General features: G+C 60.0%; 1 protein-coding gene across 1 annotated transcript; it reads left to right on the forward strand.

Annotated features, from left to right (window-relative positions):
- The first annotated feature begins 46 nt into the window (after positions 1-46).
- LOC137466510 (cyclin-dependent kinase 20-like) lies at positions 47-8,338 on the forward strand. Its single transcript, XM_068178237.1, is given in 9 exon segments — positions 47-262; positions 342-455; positions 1,294-1,857; positions 3,836-4,233; positions 4,322-4,384; positions 5,017-5,140; positions 6,347-6,502; positions 8,101-8,145; positions 8,147-8,338. Coding segments are annotated over 9 exon segments (1,716 nt in total). The 5' UTR covers positions 47-187; the 3' UTR covers positions 8,324-8,338.
- Positions 8,339-10,838: the final 2,500 nt, after the last annotated feature.

A 10,838-nucleotide genomic window follows, 5' to 3' on the forward strand; every position in this document is an offset into this window, starting at 1 on the left:
GAGCGCTGCTAGGGGCGTGGCCTAATTGCGTCGAGCGGGTGGCGATTGGCTGTTTGCGCGGGCTGGTTGTCAGGGGCGGGGCCTATCGCCATGGCAACCAGGTGCTGCGGGCGCCGCGCGGGCATTGTGGGCCGGTGGCGGCCCGACCCCGGCCCACACTGCCCCGCGGCGGCCCGGTGGCACCAGTATGGACCAGTACATCGTGCTGGGCCGCATCGGGGAGGGCGCGCACGGCGTCGTGTTCAAGGCCAAGCACCGGGAGGTGCGGCCGGGGGGCCGGGCTGTGGGGCCGGGCTGTGGGGCGGGGGCGCGGGGCCTCGCTGACCCCCGTGTCCCCCCAGACCGGGGAGCTGGTGGCCCTCAAGAAGGTGCCCCTGCGGCGGCCCGAGGACGGGGTGCCCCCCCAGACCCTGCGCGAGATCAAGGCCCTGCGGGAGATCGAGGCCCACCCCCATGTGAGTGACCCCGAGCTCGGGGCACCCCAAAACCGGGCCCCCCCCCCCGAGTCCCTGGTGCCCCCCGAGCTCATCTCGGTGCCCCCCCCCAGCAGGGTGCGGGGACCCCCCTCCCCCCAAATCCCTGGGTGTCCCCAGGGACGCCCCGTGTCCCCCCGGGATCAGGGTCCTCCCCCTTCTGCGGGGTCCCCTGTCCCCCCCCCCCCCATTCCTCCCCCATTTCGGGGTCCCCGTGTCCCCCCCCCCCCCCCGGTTCAGTGTCCCCGTGACCCCTCGGTGTCCCCTCCCCCAGCTGAGCCGGCTCCAAGCCCGCTGTCCCCCGAGGTGTCACCGTCCCCAGTGTCCCCGATGTCCCCAGTGCTGTCCCCGCTGTCCTCCCTGCTGTCCCTGCAGGCGATCCAGCTCCAATCCCGCTGTCCCCCAGGTGTCACTGTCCCCACCCCCTTGTCCCCACTGATGTCCCCCCCACTGTCCCCGTGCTGTCCCTGCTGATGTCCCCGCTGTCCTGCTGTTCCTCTGTCCCCTCTTCTGTCCCCACTGCTGTCCCTGCTCTGTCCCCAGTGCTGTCCCCGCTCTGTCCCCATTGCTGTCCCTGCTCTGTCCCCAGTGCTGTCCCCGCAGGTGATCCGGCTCCTGCCCCATTGTCCCCAGTGCTGTCCCTGCTCTGTCCCCAGTGCTGTCCCCGCTGTCCCCGCAGGTGATCCTACTCCTGCCCCATTGTCCCAGTGCTGTCCCTGCTCTGTCCCCAGTGCTGTCCCTGCTGTCCCCGCAGGTGATCCGGCTCCTGTCCCATTGTCCCCAGTGCTGTCCCCCGCTGATGTCCCCGCTGTCCCCGCAGGTGATCCGCCTCCGGGCCGCCTTTGCGCAGGGCCCCGCGGTGGTTCTGGCCCTGGAGCTGCTCGTGGGGGACCTGGGGGGGCTCCTGCGCGCCGCCCCCGCCCCGCTGCCCCCGCCCCGCGTCCGGGCCCTGCTGGCCATGACCCTGCGGGGGCTGGGCCACGTGCACGGCCAGCGCCTGCTGCACCGGGTGAGCCCGCAAAAACGGGAGTGGGGACCCCAGAACGGGAGTGGGGACACCAAAAATGGGATAAGGGACCTCAAAAATGAGAGTGGGGACATCAAAAATGGGAGTGGGGACACCAAAAATGGGATAAGGGACCTCAAAAATGAGAGTGGGGACATCAAAAATGGGAGTGGAGACACCAAAAACGGGAGTGGGGACACAAAAAATGGGAATGGGGACACCAAAAATGAGAGTGGGGACATCAAAAATGGGATGGGGACACCAAAAATGGGATTTGGGACACCAAAAATGAGATTGGGGACACCAAAAATGGGATTGGGCACCCCAAAACAGGAATGGGGACACCAGAAACGGGATTGGGGACACCAAAAATGGGATTGGGGACCCTAAAACAGGAGTGGGGACACCAAAAATGGGATAAGGGACCTCAAGAATGAGAGTGGGGACACCAAAAACGGGATTTGGGACACCAAAAATGGGAGTGGGGACCCTGAAACAGGAATGTGGACACCAAAAATGGGAATGGGGACACCAAAAATGGGATGGGGACACCAAAAATGGGAGTGGGGACCCTGGAACGGGAGTGGGGACCCCGGAACGGGAATGGGGACACCAAAAACGGCATTGGGGGCACCAAAAAATGGGATTGGGGGCACCAAAAACGGCATTGGGGACCCCAAAAATGAGACTGGGGACACCAAAAATGGGAGTGGGGACACCAAAAATGAGATTGGGGACACCAAAAATGGGATTGGGCACCCCAAAACAGGAATGGGGACACCAGAAAACGGGAGTGGGGACACCACAAATGGGATTGGAGACCCTAACATGGGATTGGGGACACCAAAAATGGGATTGGGGACCCTAAAACGGGAGTGGGGACACCAAAAATGGGATAAGGGACCTCAAAAATGAGAGTGGGGACACCAAAAACGGGATTTGGGACACCAAAAATGGGAAGTGGGGACCCTGAAACAGGAATGGGGACACCAAAAATGGGAATGGGGACACCAAAAATAGGATGGGGACACCAAAAATGGGGAAGTGGGGACCCCAGAACGGGAGTGGGGACACCAAAAATGGGAATGGGGACACCAAAAACGGTATTGGGGCCACCAAAAATGGGATTGGGGGCACCAAAAACGGCATTGGGGACCCCAAAAATGAGATTGGGGACACCAAAAATGGGAGTGGGGACACCAAAAATGGGATGGGGACACCAAAAATGGGAAGTGGGGACACCAAAAATGGGATTGGGCACCCCAAAACAGGAATGGGGACACCAGAAACGGGAGTGGGGACACCACAAATGGGATTGGGGACACCAAAAATGGGATTGGGGACCCTAAAACGGGAGTGGGGACACCAAAAATGGGATAAGGGACCTCAAAAATGAGAGTGGGGGACACCAAAAACGGGATTTGGGACACCAAAAATGGGGAGTGGGGACCCTGAAACAGGGATGGGGACACCAAAAATGGGAATGGGGACACCAAAAATAGGATGGGGACACCAAAAATGGGAGTGGGGACCCCGGAACGGTATTGGGGCCACCAAAAATGGGATTGGGGGCACCAAAAACGGCATTGGGGACCCCAAAAATGAGATTGGGGACACCAAAAATGGGAGTGGGGACACCAAAAATGGGATGGGGACACCAAAAATGGGAGTGGGGACACCAAAAATGGGATTGGGGACACCAAAACAGGAATGGGAACACCAGAAACGGGAGTGGGGACACCACAAATGGGATTGGAGACCCTAAAATGGGAATGGGGACACCAAAAATGGGATTGGGGACCCTAAAACGGGAGTGGGGACACCAAAAATGGGATAAGGGACCTCAAAAATGAGAGTGGGGACACCAAAAACGGGATTTGGGACACCAAAAATGGGGAGTGGGGACCCTGAAACAGGAATGGGGACACCAAAAATGGGAATGGGGACACCAAAAATAGGATGGGGACACCAAAAATGGGAGTGGGGACCCTGAAACGGGAGTGGGGACACCAAAAATGGGAATGGGGACACCAAAAATGGGATGGGGGACACCAAAAATGGGAGTGGGGACCCCGGAACAGGATTGGGGACCCCGAAAATGGGTTTTGGGACACCAAAAACAAGATAAGGGACCCCAAAATGGGAATGGGGACCCCAAAACGGATTGGGGACCCCAAAAATGGGATTTGGGACACCAAAACCGGGTGAGGGACCCCAAAAACATGGGTGGCATCTGGAACGGGGGAACACCAGCACCGTGTGCTGCACTGGGTGAGAGACCCCAAAATAAGGGAGGACCCCAAAAACGGGGGGTGGGGACCCTGAAACTGGAGGGGGACCCTGGGACTGGGGGGAGACACCAGCAGCACCTCCCACACCACATGGGCACCCCAAAATCAGGGCGGGGGGAGGCTCATACAGTTCCAGGACACCCCAAAACCGGGGTGGGCACCTGGGGGGACCCCAATATCCTCGGGGGGGGGCCGCGGGTGTTGGGGGCACCCCAAAATCGAGGGGGGCACCCCAATGCCTGGGTGGGGACCCACAGTCTGGGGATGTTGCTGGTCTGGGGGACACTGCAGAGGTACCCCGAGTGTTGGGGGCCCCCCTGACCCCGTTTTTGGGGTGCAGGACCTCAAAACCGGCCAATCTGCTGCTGGACAGCGCCGGCCGCCTCAAGCTGGCTGATTTTGGGCTGGCGCGGGTGCTGGGCCCCGCCCCGGGGCGCCCCTACAGCCACCAGGTGGCCACCAGGTACCGGATTTGGGGGTGTCCCCCACCCCGGCGTGTCGGGGTGTCCCCCCAAAAGCCGAGGACCCCGACCCCGACCCCCCTTTTCCAGGTGGTACCGAGCCCCCGAGCTGCTCTACGGCGCCCGGCACTACGACGAGGGCGTGGACCTGTGGTGAGTGCCCGCTTCTGGGGGGCTCCCCCCGGGATTTTGGGGACCCCCCCGGGATTTTTGGGGTCCTTCCCAGGGTCTTGGGGTCCCCACTCACCCCTTGTCCAGCCCTGCTTCATCTTGGGGTCCCCCCTTTGAGTTTTGTCGATGCCCCCCATCGCCCCACCCTGTAATTCCGGCTCGCCCTTTGGTGCCTGGGTGTCCCCCTGGGATTTTGGGGGGTCCCCCTGGGATTTTGGGGTGTCCCACTGGGTTTTGAGTGTCGCCCTGGGATTTCGGGGATCCCCTGGGATTTTAGAGTGTCCCCCTGGATTTTTGGGGGAGGTCTCCCTGGGTTTTGGGGTGTCCCCATGGGATTTTGGGGATCCCGTGGGATTTTGGGGGTTCCCTTGCATTTTTGGTGGGGTTCCCTTGGGTTTTCGGGTGTCCCCATGGGATTTTGGGGTGTCCCACTGAGTTTTGGGGTGTGCCCTGGATTTTTTGGGGGGGGTTCCCCTGGGTTTTGGGGACACCATTTTTGGGTTCTTCTCCTGGATCTTTGGGCGCCTCCCCCGGATTTCGGGGATCCCCTGGGATCCGGGGGGGGGTCCCCCTGGGTTTTGGGGTTCCCGCTGGGATTTTGGGGTGCCCCCCAGGGCCGTGGGCTGCATTTTCGGGGAGCTGCTGACGCTGTCGCCGCTGTTCCCGGGGGAGAACGACATCGAGCAGCTCTGCTGCGTGCTGCGGGCGCTGGGCACGCCCAGCCCGCGGGACTGGCCGGTACTGGGAGCACTGGGAGCACTGGGACAGGGTGGGAGGCACTGGGACAGGGTGGGAGGGACTGGGAGGGACTGGGACAGGGTGGGAGGGACTGGGAGGGGACTGGGAGGCACTGGGAGGGACTGGGAGGAATTGGGACAGGGTGGGAGGGACTGGGAGGGACTGGGACAGGGTGGGAGGGACTGGGAGGGGACTGGGAGGCACTGGGAGGGACTGGGAGGAATTGGGACAGGGTGGGAGGGACTGGGAGGGACTGGGACAGGGTGGGAGGGCACTGGGAGGGACTGGGAGAGGGTGGGAGGGACTGGGAGGCACTGGGAGAGGGTGGGATGGCACTGGGAGCACTGGGAGGGACTGGGAGAGGGTGGGAGGGACTGGGGGAGGGTGGGATGGCACTGGGAGGGACTGGGAGAGGGGTGGGAGGGGCACTGGGAGCACTGGGAGCACTGGGAGGAACTGGGAGAGGGTGGGAGGGCACTGGTCCGCGCTGGTTTACACTGTCCCACACTGGTCCATAATGGGCTGCAGTGGTCCGTACTGGTCTGCACTGGTTTATACTGGTCCATACCGGTCCAAATTGGTTTATACTGGTCCGTGTTGATTCATACTGGTCCGTATTGGTTTATACTAGTTTATACTGGTCCATACTGGTCCATATTGGTTTATACTGGTCCACACCGGCCCATATTGATTCATATTGGTCCATACTGACACATATTGGTTCACAGTGGTTTCTAGTGATCCATACTGGTTTCTACTGGCCCACACTGGTCCATACTGGTCCACACTGGTCCGTACTGGTCTGCACTGGTTTATACTGGTCCATACTGGTTTATACTAGTCCATACTGGTTCACACTGATCCATACTGGTCCATAGTGGCACATACTGGTTCACAGTGGTTTCTGTTGGTCCATACTGGTTTCTACTGGCCCACACTGGTCCATACTGGTCCACACTGGTCCGTACTGGTCTGCACTGGTTTATACTGGTCCATACTGGTCCATACTGGTCCATACTGATCCATACTGGTCCATACTGGCACATACTGGTTCACAGTGGTTTCTGTTGGTCCACACTGGTTTCTACTGGCTCACACTGGTCCATACTGGTCCACACTGCTTTACATTGGCCCGCATTGGTCCATATTGGTCCATACTGCTTTATACTGGTCCGTACTGGTCCGTACTGGTTCCTGTCCCCGCAGGAGCTGTCCGAGCTGCCGGATTTCCCCAAGCTGCGGTTCCGCCCGCGGGCGCCGCCGCCGCTGCAGCTGCTGGTGCCGGGCGCCGACGCGGCCGCGCTGGACCTGCTGCAGCGGCTGCTGCGCTACCGCCCGCACCTGCGGCCACGGGCACACCAGGTGGGGCTACTGGGGCGACTGGGGCGACTGGGAGAACTGGGGGGATGGGGGGAACTGGGGGAACTTGAGGGGGCTGGGGGCTCTGGGGGTGCTGGGGGGACTGGGGTGTCCCAGGTGTGGTTTTGGTGGTCCCAGGTGTGTTTGGTGGTCCCAGGTGTGGTTTTGGTGGTCCCAGGTGTGTTTTTTGGGGTCCCAGGTGTGGTTTTGGGGGTCCCAGGTGTGTTTGGGGAGTCCCAGGTCTGTTTGGTGGTCCCAGGTGTGGTTTTGGGGGTCCCAGGTGTGGTTTTGGTGGTCCCAGGTGTGTTTGGTGGTCCCAGGTGTGGTTTTGGTGGTCTCAGGTGTGTTTGGTGGTCCCAGGTGTGTTTGGTGGTCCCAGGTGTGGTTTTGGTGGTCCCAGGTGTGTTTGGTGGTCCCAGGTGTGGTTTTGGTGGTCTCAGGTGTGTTTGGTGGTCCCAGGTGTGTTTGGTGGTCCCAGGTGTGGTTTTTGGGGTCCCAGGTGTGGTTTTGGGGTCCCAGGTGTGTTTGGTGGTCCCAGGTGTGGTTTTGGTCGTCCCAGATGTATTTGGGGGTCCCAGGTGTGGTTTTGGTGTCTCAGGTGTGTTTGGGGGTCCCAGGTGTGTTTGGTGGTCCCAGGTGTGGTTTTGGGCGTCCCAGGCGTGGTTTTGGGGGTCCCAGGTGTGGTTTTGGTGGTCCCAGGTGTGTTTTTTGGGGTCCCAGGTGTGGTTTTGGGGGGTCCCAGGTGTGTTTGGTGGTCCCAGGTGTGTTTTTTGGGGTCCCAGGTGTGGTTTGGTGGTCCCAGGTGTGGTTTGGGGGTCCCAGGTGTGTTTGGTGGTCCCAGGTGTGGTTTTGGGGGTCCCAGGTGTGTTTTTTTGGGGTCCCAGGTGTGGTTTTGGGGGTCCCAGGTGTGGTTTGGGGGTCCCAGGTGTGTTTGGTGGTCCCAGGTGTGGTTTTGGGGGTCCCAGGTGTGTTTTTTGGGGTCCCAGGTGTGGTTTTTGGGGTCCCAGGTGTGGTTTTGGGGGTCCCAGGTGTGTTTTTTGGGGTCCCAGGTGTGGTTTTGGGGGTCCCAGGTGTGTTTGGGGAGTCCCAGGTCTGTTTGGTGGTCCCAGGTGTGGTTTTTGGGGTCGCAGGTGTGTTTTTTGGGGTCCCAGGTGTGTTTTTTGGGGTCCCAGGTGTGGTTTTGGGGGTCCCAGGTGTGGTTTTGGTGGTCCCAGGTGTGTTTGGTGGTCCCAGGTGTGGTTTTGGGGGTCCCAGGTGTGGTTTTGGGGGTCCCAGGTGTTTTTGGTGGTCCCAGGTGTGGTTTTGGTGGTCTCAGGTGTGTTTGGTGGTCCCAGGTGTGGTTTTGGGGGTCCCAGGTGTGTTTGGTGGTCCCAGGTGTGTTTGGTGGTCCCAGGTGTGGTTTTGGGGGTCCCAGGTGTGTTTGGTGGTCCCAGGTGTGTTTGGTGGTCCCAGGTGTGGTTTTGGGGGTCCCAGAGGTGTTTTAGGTGGTTACAGGGAATGATGGCTCCCGGACCCTCAGTGGGGGGGTCGCTCAGGCCCCTCCCCTCCCCCCATTTTTGAGGGGGGGGTCCTGGCCCTGCTGACCTCCCCCCTCCCCCCAGGCCCTGCTGCACCCCTTCTTCTTCGGGCCCCAGGAGCTGACCCCGCCCCCCGCCCGCGGGGGGGTCCCGGCAGCCCCCCGACTTCAGCCTGGACACGGCGCTGGAGCTGCCCCCCCGCAGGGCCCTGGGACCCCTCCTCAAACTGGGGGACCCCTGGGGGACCCCCACTGACCCCCCCCCGCAGGGCCTGGGACCCCTCCCCAAACTGGGGGACCCCCACTGACCCCCCCCCGCAGGGCCTGGGACCCCTCCCCAAACTGGGGGACCCCCATAGACCCCCCCCACGGGGCCCTGGGACCCCTCCCCAAACTGGGGGACCCCCATAGACCCCCCCACGGGGCCCTGGGACCCCTCCCCAAACTGGGGGACCCCCATAGGCCCCCCCACGGGGCTCTGGGACCCCTCCCCAAACTGGGGGACCCCCACTGACTCCCCCCGCAGGGCCCTGGGACCCCTCCCCAAACTGGGGGACCCCCATAGACCCCCCCCACGGGGCCCTGGGACCCCTCCCCAAACTGGGGGACCCCCATAGGCCCCCCCACGGGGCTCTGGGACCCCTCCCCAAACTGGGGGACCCCCATAGACCCCCCCCACGGGGCCCTGGGACCCCTCCCCAAACTGGGGGACCCCCATAGACCCCCCCCCACGGGGCTCTGGGACCCCTCCCCAAACTGGGGGACCCCCATAGACCCCCCCCACGGGGCCCTGGGACCCCTCCCCAAACTGGGGGACCCCCATAGACCCCCCCCACGGGGCTCTGGGACCCCTCCCCAAACTGGGGGATCCCCCCTGGAGGGCCCTGAGACCCCTCCCCAATCTTGGGGACCCCCACTGACCCCCCACCCCCCCCCCCCATGGGGCCCTGAGACCCCTCCACATTCTGGGCGACCCCGGAGGGACCCCCCCGTGAGGCCCTGAGACCCCCTCCCCAACTTTGGGGACCCCCGCTGACCCCCAATGGGGCTGTGGGTCCCCCAGTGACCCCCCCCAGGGGCCCTGGGACCCCTCCTCAAACTGGGGGACCCCCACGTCCCCCCCAAACTGGAGACCCCCTGCTGGACCCCCCTGACCCCCCTCAGCCCCCCATGGGGCCGTGGGACCCCTCCCCAAACTTGGGGACCCCCACCATTGATGACCCCCCCCCATTTTGGGGGGGCCCCGAGGAGTCCCCGGGGGTCCCAGGGACCCCTCCCCTCCCTGGGGACCCCCCAGATTTCCCCCCGGATTTGGGGGGACCCCAGCCCCAGAGCAGCGGGAACGGGGGGGAGTCCGACCCCAGCACGGAGATTTGGGGCCGAAAACGTCGGATTTGGGGTCGGGGACGCGGCGGGAGATGAAAAACGCCCGGCTCGGACCCAAACCCCCCGGATTTGAGCCCAAAGCAGAGGTGAGGAGACCAAAAAATCCCCATTTTGGGGGTTGGAAACGTGGGGCTGAAAATCTCCCGGTTTAGGGTGGAAATTCCTGAGTTTTGTTACAAAATCCCCAATTTTAGGCTGCAGGTTTCCAGTTTTAGAGTGAAAATTTGCAACTTTACCTTGATAACCCCAAATTCAGATTAAACGTCTTGATTTTGGGTTAGAACTTGTAATTTTGGGTGAAGATTGCCAATTTTGGGGTTGAAATCTGTAATTTTGAGGTAAAACATCCGATTTTTGGGGTTGATAATAGAAGTTCCAGGCTGAAAATCCCAATTTTGGGCTGAAAACCTCCAGTTTTGGGGCTGAAAATGTCAGATTTGGAATAAAAATACTGATTTTCATCCCAAAAACAAGAATTTTGGACCAAAAAATATCCAAGTCCTGTTATTAAAGTGAAAATTCTCTGTTTGGTGTCTGAAAGCCCCAATCTGGGACTGAATTTAGCAATTTTGGGTCAAACTGTCTGATTTCAGGGTTAAACCACCCAGCTTTGGGACTCAGCTCCATTCCTTCTGAGAGCCCCAATTTTGTGTCCTGTAAATGTAAAATTTGGGGATGAAATTCCCCATTTGTTGCCAAAAAATTGAAATTAGGACTGAAAAATACCCATTCTGATGCCAAGATGGTGAATTTCAGGCTGAAAATCCCAAACTTTGGCTGAAAATGCTGGATTTTCCCCCAAAATCCCAAATTTGTGGTTCCCAACTCCATATTTCCCTCAAAAATGCTCTTTTTTTGGGGATATTGAGGCCTAAAAATGTCCAATTTGGGGCTCAAAATCCCCATTTTGCTGCTGAAAAAAGTGAACTTGAGGCCGAAAATCCCAAATTTTCACTTGAGAGCCTCAAATTTCGTGCTGAAAACCCAACTTTTGGGCCGAAACTGACACATTTTAGGTTCAAATCCTTTTTTTTTCCTTCCTTGAAACCTCCAATTCTGGGGCTCATGATGCCTTTTTTCTGTCGTGCTCTGAATATTTGGAGGCCTAAAAATGCCAAATTTCCCGTCCAAACCCCCAGCTTTGGTGAAAAAAAAAAATGAATTTCAGAAAATTGCAAATTTCAAGCTGAAAACTTTAAATTTGGGGCTGGAAGATCCTGAAGGTTGGGCCAAAATCCCTGAAATTTGGGGTGTCAGGGCACAATATTGGGCTGAAAGCTCTGAAATTTGGGGTGTCAGGCACTGGATTTGGGGTGCCAGTCTGGAATTTGGGGTGTCCATCTGGAATTTGGGGTGTCAGTCCCCAGTTTTGGGCCAAAACTCCCAAATTTGGGGTGCCATTCTCAAATTTGGGGTGTCAGTGTGGATTTTGGGTTT

This window comes from Anomalospiza imberbis, unplaced genomic scaffold, assembly GCF_031753505.1.
Source record: "Anomalospiza imberbis isolate Cuckoo-Finch-1a 21T00152 unplaced genomic scaffold, ASM3175350v1 scaffold_244, whole genome shotgun sequence".
NCBI lineage: Eukaryota > Metazoa > Chordata > Aves > Passeriformes > Viduidae > Anomalospiza > Anomalospiza imberbis.